The 22,690-nt window shown below is 46.9% G+C and overlaps 1 protein-coding gene across 2 annotated transcripts; it reads right to left on the bottom strand.

Moving 5' to 3' along the window:
- Positions 1 to 12,477: 12,477 nt before the first annotated feature.
- On the bottom strand, positions 12,478 to 22,249 carry LOC118075361 (cyclin-dependent kinase 4 inhibitor B-like). Of its 2 annotated transcripts, XM_060269153.1 has the most exons (3): positions 21,804 to 22,249; positions 20,002 to 21,429; positions 12,478 to 13,789 (listed from the first exon to the last, which is right to left on the bottom strand). In XM_060269153.1, the coding sequence occupies exons 2-3, from the start codon at positions 20,167 to 20,169 to the stop codon at positions 13,532 to 13,534; spliced, it is 426 nt and encodes a 141-aa protein (XP_060125136.1). In that variant the 5' UTR covers positions 20,170 to 21,429; positions 21,804 to 22,249; the 3' UTR covers positions 12,478 to 13,531. The 2 variants fall into 2 exon arrangements, with proteins under 2 accessions (XP_060125136.1, XP_034953168.1); XM_035097277.2 differs by having other exon boundaries at positions 20,002 to 22,249.
- Positions 22,250 to 22,690: the final 441 nt, after the last annotated feature.

Raw genomic sequence — 22,690 nt, 5'->3', positions numbered from 1 at the left:
TCGCTCTGCACTCCCCCCCCCCCACCATCACCATCATCACACCCCACCACCGCCATCCCCTTCCTCCTCCAGCCACTGTCTCTCCTCCCCTTTTGTTTCCATTTCGAAACGTCAAAGGAGAATTTGCTAGGTGAAAAACACGCACCACCATCTGACCCGACCGTGCAGCCAATCAGGAAGCCGCTCGGCGTTTTTTGTTTGTTTTAAACGGGGCTGCCGCCGAAGCGACTTCGCTTTCGGCCCGCTGCGCTGCCTGGGAACAGGCGCGCGTGGTGCACAGGGAGCGGGCGGCTTCCTTTCGGCCCAAACCGGTCTCCGCCGGTGAAGGGGAGGGAAGGGAGGCGGGCCGAGAGCGGCCCTATCGGGGCAAGGCTGCGAGTAGCGGGCAGCCTGGAGGGGAGAGCTCGCCTGCGCGGATCCGCTGCGCGCATTTCCGCGTTGAGGGCGGCGCTTGGCAGGGAGACGTTGCTGCTGTCAGGCGAGCGGCGGACGCAGCGCAACAGCCCACCTTTCGCTTCCCCGGGTCGGATAAGAGTGAGATCTTCTCTTGGGGTGGCGGACAGGGGTGCCAACTTGAATTAAACATGGGGAGGGGCTGGGGCAGCAAAGTCCCACCCCACAGAAGCGATCACAAGATGCAGCGCATGCAGGCCATTTAATGGCAATGCTCATCCACTTTGGGGGAGCCCAGCCACCTCAAATATGTGATTATGGGGGCGCAACAGGACCTCGGCTCCTAGGAGTTGGCTCCTTTAGTGGTGGGTGGGGAGAGCAGGAGCTAAGGAGGCGCTTGCCAAGCCGGCCTCCCCAACCGTGTTGCTTCTGCCGGCAGAGCCCCGGGGACGTCAGCGTCCCGCTAGCCGAAACGGGAAGCTGGCCAAGCTTTTTTTTCCCTGTTAAAAATAAAATAAAAACAAAACTATCCTTACTTGGTGGTAAACTAGCAAGGAGCCCGAGAGAGATCTCTGGTCTCCCGAGGTTCAGCCTCTTCTCAGGAGACCTTACCTCGCCCGGGCTCCCCAAACCGCGCTGTCTCCTTGCGCAGATCCGAAGGGGGACGCTGAAGGATCGCCAAGCCGTCTCGACTGCAACATGAAGAAATCTTTCCCCGTTCTGCGTGGAGGTAAGGGACGCGAAAACGCCAGTTTAGATCCCGCAGGTCGCAAAAAAGGCCAAGCTGTTCGTGCAAGATGGTTAGCAAGAAAGCCAGCGCATTTCCTGCTGCGCTGTCGCAAGTCCGTTTCGGTTTCGGGTGAATCTCAAGAACAGCCCCGAGAGCTGTGGAGTCCGGTGTCCGTCCGACCGCCTTCAGAAAAGGTTTGCTTTAGAATTAAGCGAGACTCGCAGGACCGAAGAACTTCCTGCTCCTCCTTTTTATCCGGTATTCCCACGACAACAGTTTGGGCGCACAAAAGAAAATATTTCAGAGCCGCTATAAAATATTTTGCGTGCCCCAACCGCACCCCCGTGAGACCTGCGGTTTGCCCGAAGCGATTATTGCTAATTCTAGTAGAATAGGATTCATTGTTAAATTGCAACAGAAACAGAAGGAAGGGTGTGATCTCCCTCACGGAGGAAACTCATTCTGTGTCTAATGGCTGAAGGGCCATTTCAACTGCCAGGAGTAGATCCCAGTACTTAAATGATTACAAGGAGAGGGATCTGAAACATCTGCTGCTCATCCCAGGTTATTTTCCTTGAGGAATAACTGTCAGTTGTCCTGTCTCTATGGAATGCTCTGCTTCTGCACATTGGAACTACTGGAGAGCTCGTGGGACGGATTGGTTACGAGAGTCAGAGTAGGATCTGGGAGACCAGCATTCATATCATAGCTGCCAAGTTTTCCCTTTTCTCGCGAGGAAGCCTATTCAGCATAAGGGAAAATCCCTTAAAAAAAGGGATAACTTGGCAGCTATGATTCATATCCCTACTTGGACATGAAGCTCACTACGGTAGGTGCCCTTGGGCCAGTCACTGCTTCACAGCCTAACCTACCTTACAGTGTTGTTGTGGGGAATAAATGAGGAGAGGAAGAACGAGGACACCACCTTGGTCTCATTGTAGAAGAACGTGGGATATAAATGCAATAAATTCATTTAATTCTGTAGGATTTAGTGGGGTTTGGGGTTGGGGGGAGTTATTGGGCTGTTGTTTTTATTTTGATTATATATTTTGTGGTTTTATATTTTGATTTTTTTTCCTGTGAACCCCCTTGAGACCTTCGGATATATGGGCAGTACTGTATATAAATTCAATTATTATTATTAATAATAATGAGTTAACAGTACTTAAAAAGTATCACCTGCTACATTCCTAAACTTTCCTTCTGCTCACCTGCACAAACTTTGCTTTCATGTCTCTTTTCTTTCCCTTCTGAGTAGCATGCTCTTTTTCATTTTACTTAGTGAGGATTAGTGCCTGCAAGCCCAGACTGGCTGCAGATATTGTGTAGGTCGTGTGGTGCAGGGGAATAATAACAATAACAATAACAATAATAATTCATTAATACCTCGACCATCTGGCCGGGTGTCCCCAGCCACAAAATATTAAAAATACAATAAAACATCAGACATTAAAAACTCCCACAAAAAGGGCTGCCTTCAGATGTCTTCTAAAAGTCTCACACAAGGCTTCAGCCACATGGTTCCTGCACGCTGGAGGACAGCCAGCCAGCCACGTTATGCAAGCAGAGGAAGGCCTGACACAACTTCCTCCACCCTCTTCCATTTTGTTTCCTCCTGCCTTCATATTAAGCCCTTAAGTCCACCATAGTTTATCTGCTGCAGTTTTGTCCATGTGTCTACTCTTCAGGAGAGTCAAGGATTCCCAGAAGTCATTACTGGAGTTGGGGATTGTCTGGCTTTTGTCCTTTTAATTTGTGTGATGTCAAGTTAGTGGGGAGGCATTCAGAACTGGAAGTCTGCCCTGGGTAGAAATAGCCAGCTATATAGTCTTGGATAAACTGTTGTAGTGAAGATAAAATGGAGACTCCTGTGGATGAGCTCCTTGGAAGAATGGCAGCATCCAAATATGATCAAATTACTCATTAGGAAGAACATTAGGAAGAACTTCCTGACAGTAAGAGCTGTTCGGCAGTGGAATTTGCTACCAAGGAGTGTGGTGGAGTCTCCTTCTTTGGAGGTCTTTAAGCAGAGGCTTGACAGGCATATGTCAAGAATGCTTTGATGGTGTTTCCTGCTTGGCAGGGGGTTGGACTGGATGGCCCTTGTGGTCTCTTCCAACTCTATGATTCTACTAAATCTTAACTGACATACATTATTATTATTATTATTATTATTATTATTATTAGTGTGTATATCACCCTTTATCCATAGATCTCAGGGCAGTTCACAATATAACATTGCAATAAAAATAACCAAAACCTAGCTAATAAGCTGTTACTTTTGAGATGGCTAGTAGCATTTTTTTAAAAAAATATGTTTTTGTTTGACTCCCCTCCTCTCCCTGAATTGGTGCATTGTCCTAAGAATCTTACATTGGGGTAGAAAATGAGGCAACAGTTTCTCTTCTCATTCTTCCTGTGAGATGACTTTCTCTGTAACAACTTGTTGGCTGTTTTGTTTGTGAGGCATTGTGATGTAATAACATGAATATAAAGGATTTTAATCTAGGGTTTAAAACATGTGTGAATTTCAATACTCTAAGAAAAAGTTTATCCCAGTACTGCAAAGTGGGATATAGCAACTATAGGTGTCTCAAGGAGAATCCAATTGAAAAGGCTCTATTTTAAATGGAAGTGGCCCTGTTTCAAAGAGGAGGGCCTATCTTACAAATACAATAGTAGTTGATAGCAGACACACAATTGTGTTAAATGACTGGCAGTAATAAGTGAAATAAGAATAGGCTGGGGAAACTACCCATTCACATGGGAGACAAAAGTGGAACAATAACACATTTCAAATATCTACCGTATTTTGAGTTCAAAACCAGCACAATCAAATTAACTTTGCCATTTTTAAAATAGGTTAAATAAAAAAATTTCTTCAGTAGCACCTTAAAGACCAACTAAGTTTTTATTTTGGTATGAGCTTTCGTGTGCATGCACACTTCTTCTTCGTATCTGAAGAAGTGTGCATGCACACGAAAGCTCATACCAAAATAAAAACTTAGTTGGTCTTTAAGGTGCTACTGAAGGAATTTTTTTATTTTACTTCGACCCAGACCAACACGGCTACCTACCTGTAACTTAAAATAGGTTTTCAGCTCTAAGCAGTTAGCAAGTTCTATAAAATTCCCCTTTTAAATGCACAGTGGTTAGCTTGTTGCAAGCTAGTTTTAACCTCTCAATATAAGATTCCTGGTAATTCCCTTCTATCCCTCTTAAAAAGAATGCACATTGTTTGAATATATTCAGTCAGACATTGTGGCAGTAACATCACAGGAAATAACATGGAGGGCCAAGTCTACTATTATAAGGACCAGATGGAACCCCTATCTTCAATGGATAACAACTACTGGATCAGAAGACATTCAGTGGAATTTAAAGACATTGTGCCTGTGGCTGAGGACAACTGTTTAAACCCTTCCAATGGATTATGGGTGGGGGAGGGGTGGAAAGGGAAAGGAAAGAAAAAATGGTACAGGAAATTAAAAATTGGAAGGAGAGAATGTAATGTATGTAAAAATCCTTGTACTTTAATAAAAATCTTTAATTAAAAAATAAAAAGAATGCACACGACACAATCTTGTGTAAAAAGTATAAAATACGTTTACTCACACACATTCAGTTCACAAATGGATCCCTGAAGGCAGACTTCAGTTACAAAATACATACACATGGAACTATCCCATATGGGAGTTAGTTCCAAGTGATTGCAGACAGGGAGTCACTGCTGCTCACATGTCAAAAGCAAGATGGAGAAGAGAGAGTGTGCTGCCTGTCTTGCCCCTTTTGGTACCTGGGCAGGCAAGATCAAGCCCACCTCTAGTCACATGCAGATGAAGTTTGTCCCAGCCCAGGAGGAAACAGGAAGTTTTCTACTGGCTGGACCAAGCCTTGCATGTCCACTCTAGGAATGTTGTACTTGACTGCTATGTGTTTCACATCCCACATCAAGTTGTTTCCCTGTATGGATGACATACTGTCTGACCATAGTTTGGAGCAGGTAAAGGTTAAAAGATAAAGGACCCCTGGATGGTTAAGTCCAGTCAAATTTAACTATGGGGTTGCAGCACTCAACTTGCTTTTCAGGCCGAGGGAGCCGGCGTTTGACCACAGACAGCTTTTCCAGGTCATGTGGCCAGCATGACTAGACCGCTTCTGGTGCAATGGAACACCGTCACAGAAACCAGTGCACACAGAAACACCATTTACATTCCTGCCAGAGCGGTACCTATTTATCTACTTGCGGTGGCATCCTTTCGAACTGCTAGGTTGGCAGGAGCTGAGACAGAGCAACGGGTGCTCACACCGTCGTGGGGATTTGAACCACCGACCTTCTGATCGGCAAGCCCAAGAGGTTCAGTGGTTTAGACCACAGCGCCACCCGCGTCCCTACTAGTTTGGAGCATAAAGGACCCATCTTTTGGTCAAATAAGTGGGTTGCCCATGGTATTTTGGTCTGCACCTGGCCTTGTATTTGCATTTTCCTGTCTCCCCATTCATGAGGGATGCCCACATGATGCCCAACTCATCCTAGTGTTGTCCTTGTGGGATTACTGAAGCACATGGGCGTACCCAGGATCAAAGCTAGGGGGGCACACCAGCCACGCCCCCCAGCCACGCAGCCACCCAATTGGCTAGCTGGCAATGACATGGCCAGGATCCCCCCCAGGAGGCATGGACAACATCCATGCCCCCCAGAGGAAAGGGGGCCGTTTACAAGGCAGCACACGGAGCCACCCGCACTTGTGCTTCTGCCTCGCCCGCTCCTTTAATGGCAGCGGTGACTAAAACGAGGCAGCAGCAGCAAAGCTGCCTCTGTTGAAGGAAACCTGGACCTGGACCTGGGCTAACTTCAGCCCACACTCCTTTAAGTCACAGCGAGCACAGCACAGAAAGTATGTATGCAAATGAGGTGCCGCGGAGCATTGTGGGGCAGCACTTTCTGTGCTGTGCTCACTGTGACTTAAAGGAGTGTGGGCTGAAGTTAGCCCAGGTCCAGGTCCAGGTTTTTTTCAACGGAGGCAGCTTCGCTGCCACTGCTGCCATTTCGCTTCAGCCAAGCAGGCTGAGGCAGAGCACAGCAGGCAGCGTCCCTGCCTGTTCTCTCCAGCTACCCTACTTCTTAGGGGGGCAGCTGCCCCCCTGCCCCATGCTGGGTACGCCCATGCTGATGCAGTCAAATACAACATTTCCTATTTGCCCAGAGTGGACACACAGGGGAATGTTGCTCCAGCCAGGAGGACTTCCTGTCACTCCTGGTCTGGAGCCTCCCCCCCCCCTGCATGTGACCAGGTAGATGGGCATGACCCTGGCAGACCCTATAAAACAGCCAGTCACACAGCTATATTTGTCTTTTCAGCCTTTTTCCATTTTCCTTTTGGACCATGGCTCATCCCTATAGAGGATGAAACCACACTTTGTATCTCTATAAATGTAACTGCAATTATAAACTAAAGCCTGCCTTCAGGAAATGACTGAAGGCAGAGCCAGTATGGTGTAGTAGTTAAGAGCGGTAGACTCGTAATCTGGGGAACCGGGTTTGCGTCTCCGCTCCTCCACATGTAGCTGCTGGGTGACCTTGGGCTAGTCACACTTCTTTGAAATCTCTCAGCCCCACTCACCTCACAGAGTGTTTGTTGTGGGGGAGGAAGGGAAAGGAGAATGTTAGCCGTTTTGAGACTCCTTAGGGTAGTGATAAAGCGGGATATCAAATCCAAACTCTTCTTCTTCCTCTACTATGAACTTGCTTTTCAGGCCAAGGGAGCCAGCATTTGACCACAGGTCATGTGGCCAGCATGACTAGACCGCTTCTGGTGCAATGGAACACCGTGACAGAAACCAGAGTGCATGGAAACACCATTTACATTCCTGCCGCAGTGGTACCTATTTATCTACTTGCGCTGGCATGCTTTCGAACTGCTAGGTTGTGGTGATTACACGATGAAATTGTGCTGGCATGTGTGGGAATGACTGCGATCTGGTGCTGGCAAGCCACACCGATCTTCAAGAGTGTGGGCATTAGCGCAGCAAACCGGCTAATGTCAGAATGAGAAACACGTGAAGAAGGACAGGTCAGAGGCTCAGGTCAGCAGGGCAACAGGTCACAACGGAGCTAGAAGGATCTAGGAGGATCTGGACGGAACTGGATGAATCAGGACAAACCAGATGGGTCAAGCCAAGGAGGGCAACACAATGGGAACTAGGAGGGGGTGTTTACAGAGTGACATGTGCTTGGAGCATGGACAGAGGGCATGGCAAAACAACACGTGGGCTATGGAGGATGTCTTAGGGAGTGACCGGGTGTGACGTTACAGGAAACATCACCTTGTATGGGACTGCACTGCTGTAATTGGCTAGAAGTTACACTGTCGTTGTAATGATTAACTGTCATCCTGAGCTTTCAATAAAAGGAAGCGCTCGAGCTCTGCTCTTGGTTGCCTTCCCATTGAGTTCAACCTGCCTTGAGTCATGTGGTCTTTGCCATTACAACACTAGGTTGGCAGAAGCTTGGACAGAGCAACGGGAGCTTACTCCATTTTGGGGATTTGAACTGCCAACCTTACAATCGACAAGCCCAAGAGGCTCAGTGGTTTAGACCACAGCGCCACCCGTGTCCCTACTAGTTTGGAGCATTCTTCCTCTACTACGAACTGAATGTAAGCAATCTTTACGGTTACCTTTAATGAAGACTGTTGTATTATTAATTTAAGAGGGAAACATAAGGGGAAACTTACCAGGAACAATCCAGACTGGGCAAGCCAGGCTGGGTTGCTTAACTCAAATGATTCTCAGGAATCCATCAACTGGCTTCCAGCAATGTGCAAGGGAATGTGCTCTGCTACTTACTCACAAGCGTGAGTGAGGAGAGATAATATTTAATCAATATATCCGCTCCTACCTTTCAGAATCAGAAAATTCTGACTCTGGGAACTGTACATGGTTTTATTTCTCAGACTGCATAAGGGCTAGTCAGTCTGAAAAGTGCTAAGATCATGTGGTTTATTATAGCACAGTTAAAATAAGGAGTGGTTTGCAGATTATTGGGGGGGGGAGAGACAGTCCCCACCCCCGGAAGCTCTTTCAATTTGAACTAGACCAAGGGGAAAATGTAAGGGAACAGAAGAGACCAGGATATCACTGTATAACTGTGAGCAAACCCTTCTTTAGTGAAAAGTTCTGCATCTTTTTTGGCTCAAAGAGTTCTGTGCGCTTCAGCCTTCATCACAGCTGGAATGAGGGTGTAAGTATAATAGCCGAAGGTCTCACATAAAAGTTGGGTTTGAAGGAAGGATTCCTGGAATCTGGGGGAGACACTGTATTGCTATGTATGCACTTTCGTTAGGGAGAAAAGGCCTTATTTCAAAAGCTAGTGATCGGCTGTTAAGAAATTCTGGAGCATCCTTCCAGGGTTATTTATTTTGTGTTGTTCATGTATTATTTCTTCATCCTCTGGTCTTTCCCCACCAACAGGGATAAAGATGGAAAGAACCGACCCAAACATGTTGAAAGCTGTGATGCCATCTGACTCTGGGTCAGATTCTGTGGCAGCAAAAGGTCCCCCCTCCCTCAATGCTGCAGGCTTGCCGTACCACATTTTGAAGTAAGTGATGTTTTACATATTGCCACCTAAAAAGGACCCTGCCATGTGAGTCTAAGTCCAGATGCTAAAATGATCTAACTGAAACCACTGATTAAAATACTCGTTTTTAAAGTACAGTACAGTGAAAACCAGGCCAGCACATGGAGATTATAATGAGCTATCTTCTCTAGTCTTATAGGCCTATTGGCTCAATATTGTCTACACTGCCTGGCAGCACCTCTCCAGGTTTTTTAAAGAAGGAATTTCTTCCAGCCCTATCTGGAGATGTTGGGGATTGTGTTCACCAGATACAGTATGTGGCTAGCTGCTCTGAGCACACGGGAAAATCAAAGGGGTTGGGATTTTTGCTTTTGTAACAGCAAAAATGTGAAGCTCTAGTTAAATAGATTGTTAACAGTTGAGTAAGCTTGCAACTTCTTAAAAGGTTGCTTTTCTGTTCCGCATTTAATTATACCTGAAGGAGCATCTCCACCCGCGTTGCTCAGCATGGACACTGAGGTCCAGCGCCGAGGGCCTTCTGGTGGTTCCCTCACTGCGAGAAGCAAAGCTACAGGGAACCAGGCAGAGGGCTTTCTCGGTAGTGGCACCCGCCCTGTGGAATGCCCTCCCATCGGAGGTCGAGGAGATAAACAACTACCTGACATTTAGAAAACACCTAAAGGCAGCCCTGTTTAGGGAAGTTTTTAATCTGTGATATTTTAATGTATTTTGGTACAGTATTTGTTGGAAGCCACCCAGAGTAGCCGGGGAAACCCAGCCAGATGGGCGGGGTATAAATTATAATAAATAATAATAATAATTTTAAAAGTACTTTTTTTACTGTGAATTAATCTACGGTAATAAAACTGATTTTATAGTTCATTTAATTACTTGACTGCTGAAGAGGAGAGGCACTGGATAAAAACAGATGTGGATTCTTGTGTGAGCGGTCAATTGATACTTTTATTTAAATAACATGAATACCAAACAGCAGTAATACAAGTCAGTAAAGCCCAAGGATAATCTGCCAAAGGCTAAGAAATACTAACTAGTCCAAGTATTTGATAGATTCACTTCCCCCGGAGCCTGATCCTTCACAGAGCCCTACTCAGGAGTCCTACTGAGTTGATTGGGCTCAGAAAGGTAGCATCATAACCATCCCATTTGGGCTCTCTGATCCAACCATTAATTCCTTCACTTAGAATATGCTTCCATGATTATCTACAGATCAAACCTTTTCTATATTTAAAGACTACTGTATAGAATAATTCAGCAGCGAGCCTTCCACCGAAACCTGCCAGAGCTGGAGAACATATTACACGTATTACCATTCAGATGTTGCTGAAAATGGGATCATAGAATCATAGAGTTGGAAGAGACCACAAGGGCCATCCAGTTCAACCGCCTGCCAGCTAGTTTTCAGCTTGCAAGCTGCACATGAATAGTACCAAAAGAGTCCATTACTATGGGCGATATTCAAGCAAGTTTTTATCAGATACATTGAAATCAATGGGCATGACTAAGTTAGGTTCATTAATTGGAGCAGGTCTACTCTGAGTCCAACTTACTTGAATACCACCTCATTGTGGGGTTGATTCATGATAGCAGCGTGGCAAACCCGCTAATCTCTTAGGTTTAGCTAGAGTAATACTGGCAAACCAGTACAGTGTTAGGAATAGGAAGGTGAGGTATGGGTCAGTTGTGTTGGGAGAAGCTGGATGGACCTGGAGAGGTTCGGTTTAAACTGGCTTGATCTAGCCTGACAGGGGAAGACCGGAATGGGTCATGCTGAGGTGAGAAGAGCACAATGAATCCTTATGGGGAGTTTGGAAAGTTACTGGAGATCATGAGATCGACGGGAGGAGGATGTTTGATGAGCAAGACATGTGACAGGTATGGGATGTGAGAGATGTGCCACTGGCCACTTCCTCTATGGCGGAAAAGTTAGGGTGTTGGCAGGAAGTGACATCTACCTGTACATGTTTATGCATGAAGCCTGTTCTGGGATTGGTTGAAAGTTACATAGCTGGTTAATGTTTACCTGTCAAAGTTGCTGCAAATAAAAGCGAACCTCCGAGCTCCGCCCGGGGTTGTTCTTTTGGAAACTCAGCCTCGTCTTATGTCTCGTTTGGGATCTAACCATTGCCACACCTCATATGTCTGAATTTCTAGGCCGTCACCCATGGATGTCAGTGTCAATCATGTACACAACGGCTTATATATTAATTTAGTGTTTGTGGGGCTTCCCTTTGAAGTGCATCTGAGAGATTAGCTCTATTCCTAGATACAGTATCTCCTTAACAACTAATTTACTCTTCCTGAATCAAAAGGTTGCCTTAAATAGTTGTTAGCGGTGATTTCCTTTTCCAGGGACAGCTCAGGGTACAATGTTCTGCTTCCCTAGACAAAGCCCAGTGAAAGTTAGGTGTGTAGCAATCTTTATTGCCTAACTTTGTCTATGGCTTCAATGCAGTTCAGGCATCCTGAACTTTCTCTGGATTCCACACTATGTTTATTAAGTGATCTGCTTAAACCCCAGCCAGTGTACAAAGGAATTACTCTCTCCCATTTCAGCTGGTTTGATTAAGGTATTCCAGAATACATGTTGAGTATGCATGTTTTTTCATAGTGGTCACACAATGCTGTTGGCTTACAAATGGCAACCTCTATCCTCGCTCACATTTAATCCAGATTTTTCCAGGAAAAACCAGATAAGTGAAAAACAAAAAACTAAAACTTGTTGCCAATGACCCATCTGCGATATATTCAGTTTCTGTCTGGAAGCACCCTGACTGCATATTTAACATTTTCAGGGGGTCTCACGTTTATCCAGGCATTGCTTCCTTGAAACCTGATTGCATGGCATTAATATGGATTATCTATCTGATGTAGTCAGATTGAAGGGTTCATTTTGACACTTTAAGAATTCAATAGCGTTTGTGTGAACTTCTTAAAAAGAAATTGGCGGAGGAATTTAAAAAACAAACAAACCACAAGGCAAAAAAGGTGATGTGTGTGTTATTAGCATTAGCCTCACAATTATCTTGCAAAGGCCACCCTTCATCCTTTCCTTTCACCATTAATTTTTCCCTTGGGGCCTTCAAGGAAAAACTAACAGGCATAAACTTGTGCAAATGAAAAACCATGGAAACTGCAGCAGAGTGCATTTAGGTACAGTAAGAGGTTGGCACCATCTTCATTCTCCCCAATTCTACATTTCAAAGTGCTATTTACATTTCACACAAGGAACACTGTTAACACTCCATAACTAGAGTTTGAATTATGGTGCTGGAGGAGACTCTTGAGAGTCCCATGGACTGCTAGAAGATCAAACCTATCCATTCTTAAGGAAATCAGCCCTGAGTGCTCCCTGGAAGGACAGATCATGAAGCTGAGGCTCCAATACTTTGGCCACCTCATGAGAAGAGAAGAATCCTTGGAAAAGACCCTGATGTTGGGAAAGATTGAGGGCACTAGGAGAAGGGGACGACAGAGGACAAGATGGTTGGACAGTGTTCTCGAAGCTACGAACATGAGTTTGACCAAACTACGGGAGGCAGTGGAAGACAGGAGTGCCTGGCGTGCTATGGTCCATGGGGTCACGAAGAGTCGGACACGACTAAACGACTAAACAACAACAACTAGAGTTGCCAGACTCAATAGGGGACAGGACTTCTGTGCCTTTAATTGCCCTGCTCTCTTTTGAGTCTGGAAACCTTAAAGAGAAACTAGCAGACCCTTTGTTTAATTTCCAAGCAAAGGGTCTGCTGGTTTCTCTTGAAGGTTTCCAGGCTCAAAAGAGAGCAGGGCAATTAAAGGCACAGAAGTCCTGTCCACTATTGAGTCGGGCAACCCTACCCATAACACAAACCGGAGCAGAGCTTCATAATCTGAGACTGGGGCTTTTGCAGATTTTTTTTTTTTTGGGGGGGGAGATGAGTAGGTGATACAAGTTTGGCTACCACTGGGGTGGTGGTGACCCTGTGGGGGCATAGCTGCCAAGTTTTCCCGTTTCTTGCGAGGAAGCCTATTCAGCATAATGGAAAATCCCTTTAAAAAAGGGATAACTTGGCAGCTATGTGTGGGGGCCTCCAGATATTGTTGGGGTGTGCTTTGGAAATCTTTTATGAGAGCTTGGTCAGTGCAACATGTGACTCTTAATCTCAGGTTCCTGAGTTCGAGCCCCACATTAGGTGAAAAGATTTCTGCAGTGCAGGCGGTTGGACTAAATGACCCTTGTGGTTGCTTCCAACTCGGCGATTCTTTGGCACCCTGTGCAAGGCACCCTGAAATGGATCTTCTCAATTTTGCACCCCCTTGGCTCGGTGCCCTGTGGGTGGAGTGGGGGGTGGGGTGGCCTGCCCTGCCCTGCCCTAAATCCAGCACTGCCACACCAACCCCCATCCACTGTGAGGAATCATGGTCAAGGATAAATGGGAGCTGTTCATCCCGCAAAATCTGAGGTGCCGCCACAAATCCCCAAGCCCTGGACTATGGCCTCAGTTTCCTTTTAGAACATCATTGCACATGGAAGACTGCCATGGGTGGGAGAAAGAGACCAGGAGACACTGGTCTCTCCATGCGTAGTGGAAGCATGTAAACATCTAACAAGCCACATTTCAAACGAAGCAGGATCGTAGAGTTTAAGCTGGAGCCGAACTGTAGGTCCCCGCAGCTCCATCTCGCTCGTCTCTGTCGGGTGGGCTTCAAGAGCCAAGCCAAAGGGTCTCCTCTCAAGCTTACGCACCCGCGAGTCTCCTCCGCGGGGGGAGAGACCTCTCCGCTTGGTCCTCTGACTTGATCCCGGATCTCAAGTCAAGAGAGTTTCAGCCCGAGGTCTCCCGGAGGTAACTGACCACCCGGCTCTGGCCACTTTCCTCAGCCAAGTCCAGCGGGCGGCGTCCCCAGCGGTCCCGCACGTCGAAGCGAGCGCTCCCTCCGCGCAGCGCCCGCAGCGTGTCCAGGAAGCCCCCGCGGGCCGCGTCGTGGACCGGGAACGTGCCCGTGGACGGATCGGGCCGGTTGGGTCCGGCTCCTCTTTGCAGCAGCAACTGAGCCACCCCGGGGTTCCCCATCATCATAACCTGGAGGGAGAGAAGGAGAGCAAAGTCAAGGTTTGCGCATCTCTACGGTTTCCTTCTAGGGCGCTTGGAGCGGCCACATTCTGTGGGCTGAAACAGCCAAGATCCTGACAGCCACTCTGCATTAATTAGCTCATAATAATTCTGATTAAATAATTGGGGGGGGGGGCTAATCTGTGTACCTACTGTTCATAGGAGCCAATTCCTATGGGGCGAGGCGGCTTTGCCCCACCAATAAAATGTTTGAGGGGGCTGCCCCCTAAAGTTGGTGGGTATTATCATTCCAATGGTGTGTGTGCACCGCGTCATAGGATTATGTGATTGATTATTGGGGCGGGCGGGGGCTTACCTCCTCCCCCCTATTTTATTCAAGATGACGTCCCTTTTACTGCTTCCTGAATATGTTGTACCCGAAGTTGGATCTGAACTTTAAAAGGCGCAGTGTCAAAGGGTAAAAGTTGAAAAGTCAATCAAACGACCATATTATTATTATTATTATTATTATTATTATTATTTATTATTATTATTATTATTATTATTATTATTATTATTATTATTATCATCAGCAGCCCACCCCTCCGTCTAAGGTCCCAGGGGGAATTCCAACATTAAAGCGATATTAAAGAGAGTTTAAAATAACTTACAAACACAAAAAGAAGGCGAGTCCTAAAAGTACACACGTCAAGTTTCAGAAGCTAGGGGTAAAGAGGGTTTCCTTGGGGCGATGGATCCCACAAACGCCTCGGAAAGTCTGGTAAGGACACCGCTAGGCTATATCCGGCCAAAGCTCCCTTTACTCCACGCCCTTCGAAGGGACCATTTCGGAGAAATTGGCATGAGGCTCTTTGTTGGAACTGGGCAAATTTCAAGAAACGGAAAGGTTTCTGATAGTCACCTCCCTCCCCCACTCTCTCGGGGATGGAGTAAATAGTAGTGGTAGTTTTAATAAGTTTAATAATAAAGTTACAGGTAGGTAGCCGTGTTGGTCTGAGTCGAAGCAAAATAAAAAAAAATTCCTTCAGTAGCACCTTAAAGACCAAAATAAAAACTTAGTTGGTCTTTAAGGTGCTACTGAAGGAATTTTTTTTATTTTAATAATAAACAATAATAAGATTTTTAAAGGTGGTATCCGGTTGAGTCATTCAGAGCATGACACCCAGAATGAGGAACGGTGCATACCACACAATTTTTTTGGGGGGGGGGGGAACGCGTCCCATAAAACTGAAAATGGTGGGACATGCTTCATAATAATAATAATAATAATAATAATAATAATAATAATAATAATACATATTTTTGGAAGCACGCTCGGCTTTTATTTAAATTAGTTTTCTTTCTTTCGAGGGAGTTATTCAGAAGGATCCCAGCTGGAGATACTATAGAATTATCCATGTCTTCTCTCTCCATCGAGGCGAACGTATTCGCTTCTGCTGCTTCTTCCCCATCGAGAAGGACGGCTTCCACGGCTTCAATCTCAACCCAAACTGGCGCGCGCGTTGCGCTTGCTTGGGAAAGGCGGGTCTGCAAACTCTCCCGCTGGGTTGTAGTGAAAGGGGCGGTTCTTGAGCAGAAAGGAAAAGCAGGGAGACGAAACGAGCGAGGAAACCAAGCGAAGAAAGAAAAGTCGAACTAGCAGAGGAGAGTGTGCACAGCCACTCTTATAAAATGCCAAATATTGACATTTTCAATGTTATAAGAAATAATAAGAAATAAAGGTATCTGAAGAAGTGTGTATGCACACGAAAGCTCATACCAAAATAAAAACTTAGTTGGTCTTCGAGGTGCTGCTGGAAGGAATTTTTTTTTATTTTGATATAAATAAATGTTTACCAAAGGCTTGGATATGCAGGTGGTGGTTTTCTTGGAGGGAAGTCGGTGTCTTTAAGAACAAAAACAAAAAAACCAATAGGGTTTTTTATGTCTGCAAGGTTGACGTTTGAATTTAATGCTAAATTAAAAACTGCAGCCATCTCTAGAGACGAGTGTGAGGCTGGACGGACGCAAACGAAACCTCTGCTTGACGAACAATTTTGCCTCAGACCCTAAAGGACTAAAAAGCAGTATTACTGTATTTTATTTTTGCATCCTTCCGCGTTGCTCTCTCTTCACAGCCCAGCTGAGGCGGAGTAGGTAGAGTAAATCGATTTACAAATGCAATGCTGATGCGTGGTTGTGATTTGGAGAGCGAAGGAGCTGCTACAACTGGAAACATGAAAGCGGCTCTTTTTCATTCAGTCAGGCTACGGTAGCACGGGGATGCCTGGCAAGTGTTGGCCACCCCACTTCAGTTTAATAAAATGACTGGCTGGCATTGGTAACAAAGGTATTATTCCTAAAAGAAGCGCAGTGAAATAAAATAAAAGTCGACCAGAATTCACTCTTCTTCGCGGAAGTCGGATCAAACTATAGACGCGAGGAGGAGGGAGGAGGAAAAGTGAAGATGCGCCACAGCAGAGGCTTAGTTTAAACCAAGGATGGGGAATCTGTGGCCCTTCAGATGTTGGAATTCCAGCAGGGCCAAAGGTTAGGATGCTGAGTGGTTGCAGGTTCGGAGGGGTTTGGAGAGGGGCAGGTTCTTGTACGGAGTTAAGCGCCTGGCTGATTGTGCTAAATCGGTACCATTTTAAAACAATGCATTTGTTTTTAAAATGAAAAAGCACGACGTGCTGCTCTCCCCGCTGTAAAAGAAGGGATATCCGTGTGGCATAGCTGCCAAGTTTTCCCTTTTCTCGCGAGGAAGCCTATTCAGCATAAGGGAAAATCCCTTAAAAAAAGGGATAACTTGGCAGCTATGCCGTGTGGATTGTGTTTTTATTTTAAAATATTGCAATTCTAATTATACCCAAATCTGGAATGTAGTACTGATATCTCTGGCCCTCTTTTTGCCTCTGCTTCGAAATGCCATGCCCGCTTTCCGCGACAATTCCGTTTTATGCTTGATTTCGCGCGTTAATAAAAGAAAAGAGTTACGATTAAGTTCAGCTGCTTAAGAGCGTGAACCTATCATCCGTGTTCACTAGAAAGTAAGCTCCATTGCGCTTAAAAACGTTGGAAGTTTGGGGGCAACGCAGGTTGCCCAAGATGGGCTTGCAGATCTCAGTTAAAAAAACATGCAAGGCTGGAAGGGAGCCGTACAAAATCCAGCGCGGGGCTTACTCCCAGGTTAATGTGGTTAGGATCGCGGGGGGGGGCAACTTGATTAAAATATTGGGGGGCCCAACTAAGCCCTGCCCCGCATAATCGATCACATGATGTGACACGCACACACCATTTGAATGGGAATTCCCCTCAACTTGGGGAGGGGGGGGTTCATGGGCTTAGCCACGAATTATTGGGGGACAGGCTTTATGTTGGGAGGGGCAGAACCGAGTTATCTGTGACACAATTGGTCAGTTCAGTATTTTTATTTATTTACTTAATTGGCCCCTCCGTGCCTTCCCCTGGCTACGTCCATGGCAGCCTGGGCCCCTCAATATTTTATTGGAGGGAGGGCGAAGGGACCTCGGCCCCTAGGAGTTGGCTCCCGTGATTGCATGTAATACTCATTTTACATGAGCGCAAGCCTTCTGTTAACCTCAATGGGGCTTACTTCTGAGTAGACACGAATAGCATTTCATACCCGACGTCTTTTCTCTGTTTCGCTAGAGAACCTTAAATTAATCGGTCAGGGGCGCTGAGTTGCCGCCGTCGGTTGAAATCTGAGCTGGATTTCTCGATCTCCAGCTAAGGAATCAAAACGTTAGAATAAAACCCAAAAACAGAAACGGGGAGGTAGTTTTCGAGAGATGTGTGACCCCCCCAGGTGCCTTTTAAAAGCAGCTTTTCCCATTGTGAAAAAAAACAAACCCCAATGAGGTTAAACAAGAGTGAGATGAATATGTACAGTATATGGTTGATGATTAATTCTAGATTTTAGTCTAATGTCTCCAGTCATTTCGGGGTTGCAGTGATTTTTCATTCTCTCTTCTCAGTCTAGGAAGACACCATATACAATGTATTTGAAGCGCACGGCTCCAGCACCCGCAAATCCTGGGAACTGTAGTTTCCTGTGAGGGGTAAACCACACATCTCAGGATTCTTTGGGGGGGGGAGATGTCATGTATTTTAAATGGTTGCGTTTTATATGGCTGAGAAGACGGACTTTGGAAGGGTCTCAAATCGACTTGAGAATAAAACAGGACATATTCTGGTAACTGAATGTATTATTAGAGGGCTGGTTCTCCTCACTTGAAATGTTAATATTTGCTATTAAAATCTGTTTTCGAAGTAGGAATCTGTTCTATACAATACTTCTCTTATGCAAACATGAACTGAAACAAGATCTAGTTACAGGTAGGTAGCCGTGTTGGTCTGACGCAGTCGAAACAAAATAAAAAAATCCTTCCAGTAGCACCTTAGAGACCAACTAAGTTTGTCATTGGCATGAGCTTTCGTGTGCATGCACACTGTGTATCTGAAGAAGTGTGCATGCACACGAAAGCTCATACCTATGACAAACGTAGTTGGTCTCTAAGGTGCTACTGGAAGGATTTTGAAACAAGATCGTTATTTAAACATAGTATTTCCAAAGACGACACTGTGGTGGTGGTGGTTTTTTTTAGGGGGGGGGGAGAATCCGAACGTGGGACAGCGATTTCTCAAATGATTTTATTCTCCAATCATTTTGTTCACCAATTTTTTAAAGTTTACTCGGACGGGGCAAGCTGCATGCACAACATGGAGCCAGACTTGGGGGTGGGCACCGAGCCAATCCTCCAGCGTTTAGGGTTAATCCGAACAACTTTTCTAACTTTTCAGGGATCCATTTTGCCACTGATGAGAAAAAATGGTGAACGTTAAATCCCGCCGCCCCCCTCCCCAATTTTAAACAGCCTGCTCGCTCGCTACATTTCGGATCTGGGTGTAATCTGGTTTGACTCCTCCTCTGCCACCTGAGTTTGGGTGTGGGTATTTTTTGGGTGGGGGGTGATCAGCCCTGTGTTTCGGAACGGGCCAAATTTGTAGGACTCCTCCTGGGCTGAACCTAGGAAGGTAAATTCCAGTGCGATCGAGGGGACTTCTGAGCAAACGTGTTTTGGATCAGGGCGCTGCCTGGAGCCGATAAGCCTTCTGCTTCCAGGAACAGGTAGGTAGCCGTGTTGGTTTGACGTACTCAGTCTCAAAAAATAAAGAAATAAAAATCCTTCCAGTAGCACCTTAGAGACCAACTAGGTTTGTCATAGGTATGAGCTTTCGTGTGCATGCACACTTCTTCAGAAAGCTCATAACTATGACAAACCTAGTTGGTCTCTAAGGTGCTACTGGAAGGATTTTTTTAAATTTTGTTTTGCTTCCAGGAAGGCGATTTTAAAACACACCTGGTTTACTGCGTGCACGCCATACAGTTCAAAGCACACACACCCCTTCCAAATCCTGGGAACCTTAGTTCACCCCCCCCCCAGCTTCAGATTGTGTATTTATTTACTGCAGCCACATCCCACCTTTTTCTTCAAGGAGCTCAAGCGGCCTCTATGGTTCTCCCCCCTCCTTGTTTAATCTTCACAACGTCCCTGTGAGGTAGGTTAGGTTGACAGAAGGCTGACTCCAAGGTCACTCCCAGTGAGCTTCAGGGCTGAGTGAGGATTTGAACCCTGGTCTCCCAGGTCCAAGTCCAGCACTCTCACCACGGCACTCACTACGCTGGGTCCTCAGCACCCTTAAACTACAGTTCCCAAGATTCTTTGAGAGGGGCCGACGCGCTTTAAATGTATGGCGTGCGCACAGCTAGGAATGGACAGCTACTAGGGTCTGACTCTCACAGGACACGGATTGACTATGGGTTGTTAAAGCCCAATCCCCACCCCCAAATAAGACCCTCTCCGCAAAGCCCCCACCCAATAAACCTAGCTTAGCCCCCGAGTGGTACTCATACTCCGCACCTCTAAACCTCACGTTTAAAATTTCAGCCATGGGCGGGTTCAGGGGTCAGCTGCCCTGACCTAAATCAAATAAATAAATAAAAATACTTAACTAAAAGAAATGATCAGAATATTTGTAAAGTTTTGACCATTTTTTCCTGGCCACTTGGAGTCAAAAGAAAGTCGATTGGTGTGGAGACATTTCTGTCCCCCCCCCCACATAAATCCTGGCTCCTCCCATGCCCCCCCCGACAGTCTCTCACCCACCTCTCTATGGATCTCTCCGGCCTTCCTCCTACTGCCCCCGGACGGACCTACCTGGATCGGGGCCCTGCCGAAGCGATTCACCGCGTTGGGGTCCGCTCCGCCATCCAGCAGCCTCCTCACGGCCTCCAGGTCCCCCCGGGCAGCGGCGTTGGCCAGCTCATCCGCCTCGCCGCGGCCGCCCCCCGCTCCATCCATGTCCGAGCCGGGGGCAGGATCCATCCCACGAAGCCGAAGAGCTCACGGGGTGTCAGTAGGGCATCTCCCGTATGCAGCCTTCGTGCCCTGCTGCCGGGCTCCCTCAAGGACCCGTCAGATCATCAGAGGGATCCCTCCCGGCGCCCGCGCGCAAGGACGCAGCAGCGATCTCCCCTCCTCGGTCGACGTTTCCCCCTTCCCGACGGCGCGGACGTCCTTCGAGCAGCCCTTCCCCGCCGGGCGGAGCCGTCCAGTCCGCTCTTTCCCTCCGCTGCGCCGCTGCGCCTCCCTTCCTCCTTTCCCACGGCTCCGCAGGTCTCTATCCAGGAGCGCTGTCTCCCTCTCTCGGCGGCCCGATGTCACGACCAGGAACAAGCCTAGGACCGGGGCAGCGGGGCCGGGGCACATGCGCATGACACGGTTCGCAGGAACTTCCCCATCAAAAGTGGGTCACTCGGAGAACGGCAACTGGACTTTCGACCCGTCTGTGCATCCGCTGCCCCTTAAGGGCTCTATGGGAAGAGGTCCTCGCCTGTAGCAAGCTAGCATAAAGTCTGCCTGCCACCCTGAGGTGCTGCTTTTGTACATGCACAGTCCAGGGGGTCGCCAAGCTATGGGGGCCCGTGGGCGCATCTGGCATTCTGAGAGTGCCCTGTGCGCATAGCTGCCAAGTTATCCCTTTTTTAAAGGGATTTTCCCTTATGCTGAATAGGCTTCCTCGCGAGAAAAGGGAAAACTTGGCAGCTATGCCTGTGCGCCATCGTCCCCCACCGTGGCCTCTTTCTCCTCCCCCCACATCCCTTTCTGCCCTTCCTCACATACAAACACTGAAAGAAAGTCTTCATAGGAACACCTCTCTCACACGCAGAGAGATTAGCTGTGTACACACCTCAAGGCTTCCTGCAAAGAACCTTGGGAATTGTAGTTTACCCCCCGCAAAGTTACAATTCCCGGCACCCTTAATAAGCTGCAGTTCCAGGGATACGTTGTGAGAAAGGATGTGCTCTAATGTATAGTAGTTTTTATGCAGTCCTTGTTTGCTTTTCCACAAGGGTCTGGCAAAACGTTTGCTGTGATGCTGAATCCGTCTGATTTTACATCCCTCCGCCCCAAAAGTCAGAAGCAAGTTGATTTTCATTATGAGTTAAAAAAATAAATAAATTCAAAGATCCGCTGCTGGCACGCACCACAAAAAGACTCATCGGAGGTATTGATTCTCGCCGATCTTTCACGATTTTTACGCAGCATGGCAGCGAAGCGCACAACCCATCACTGGCCGTACACCTGTGACTTGATGGTTTTGAGGAGACAGTTTGTTAAAAAAAGATATGGGGACCCACAAGAACTTGGATCCCTGCTTTTGCACCATTGTCCGGCTGCGCAGCACAAAACCGGTTCAAGGGAGAGAGACATGCTCTGTGATTTGATGGTGGTTGGGGTGCGGGGAGGGAACCCGTGAAGAAAGTATCCTGTTTCCAAAAAAGATCTGGGCAAGATGTGTGCACTCAGATCCGTCATTTCCCCCCTTCCTTCTCTACTTTCTGACTCCTGCGACACCCCACTTTCTCTGTCAACCTGGCTGCGTATGCGCCATACGTTTGGAGTACACGATTTCCCCCAATGGATCCTGGGAAATGAAGTTTGTTAAGAGTGCTCACCTGGCATTGTAGCTCTGTGAAGGGTCCACACAAATTCCCAGGATTCTTTGGGGGATGCCACCTGCTTTAAATGCACGGTGCGTTTTCAGCCTCTGAACCATTGGTAAGCGGCAAGGCTGCTTGTCATCTCTTTCACTCCAGACAGAGAAGATGTATTCGGTAGACAAGCCTAGACTTGCCTCCATTTAGTATGTTCCGTAACAGGGAACCCTCTCAGAACAAGCCTAGACTTGTCCTGTCATATGCTACAGATTCATTCCCAGAAACTGGCTTGTGCTGAGCAGTCAGTTTTTAGACTCCTATAAATATACAGCTGACTCTTTTGTTAGGGCTGCAGCAGAAGTTGTGCTCTCCGAACTCCATGCTTCATCTTCTTGCAGGACAACAGACAGGGATTTTTGCTTTTTACTCAGAGCTGCTGCCTTTGCTCATAAGATGTGGCAGAATCATTCCTTATGTTTCCAGAGTTCAGAGTGCTGTTGTTTAAGCAGCCAAAACAGTACTACCCACACAAAGGCGGGAGTATCAGCAGATCCCAAGGTGTGCAGAAGTACATAAATAAAAATAGCCCCAAGAGCTGTGCTCAGTTGGCCACAGAAGGGGAAGGCAAATGACAGAAAAGGAGGGGAGACAAGGAACAGAATGAAACATTCTATTCAGTACTCCATACTGCAATATTCGGTTGCAGGCCTGTCTTGAGATCTTGTTTCTTTGTGTTTGTTTCTTTATTTACAAACCTGATGCTTCACTTAAGTAAGCCTGTGTTTTCTGACATTGGTGGTGGTGGGGAGAAGGCGCTAACTAAGGCTCGGGGACTGGATCTGGCCCAATTGCCTTCTAAATCTGGCCCGCGGACGGTCCAGGAATCAGCATGTTTTTACATGCTG

This window comes from Zootoca vivipara, chromosome 16, assembly GCF_963506605.1.
Source record: "Zootoca vivipara chromosome 16, rZooViv1.1, whole genome shotgun sequence".
In the NCBI taxonomy this organism is placed as follows: Eukaryota; Metazoa; Chordata; class Lepidosauria; order Squamata; family Lacertidae; genus Zootoca; species Zootoca vivipara.
This window is presented reverse-complemented; position numbering and strand designations above follow the sequence as displayed.

Coding starts and splice junctions, on each gene's coding strand:
- LOC118075361 (XM_035097277.2), bottom strand. CDS start 20,169: ATGGATCCTGCCCCCGGCTCGGACATGGATGGAGCGGGGGGCGGCCGC. Junction 13,790..20,001: donor TCGGCAGGGCCCCGATCCAG/GTAGGTCCGTCC, acceptor CTCTCCCTCCAG/GTTATGATGATGGGGAACCC.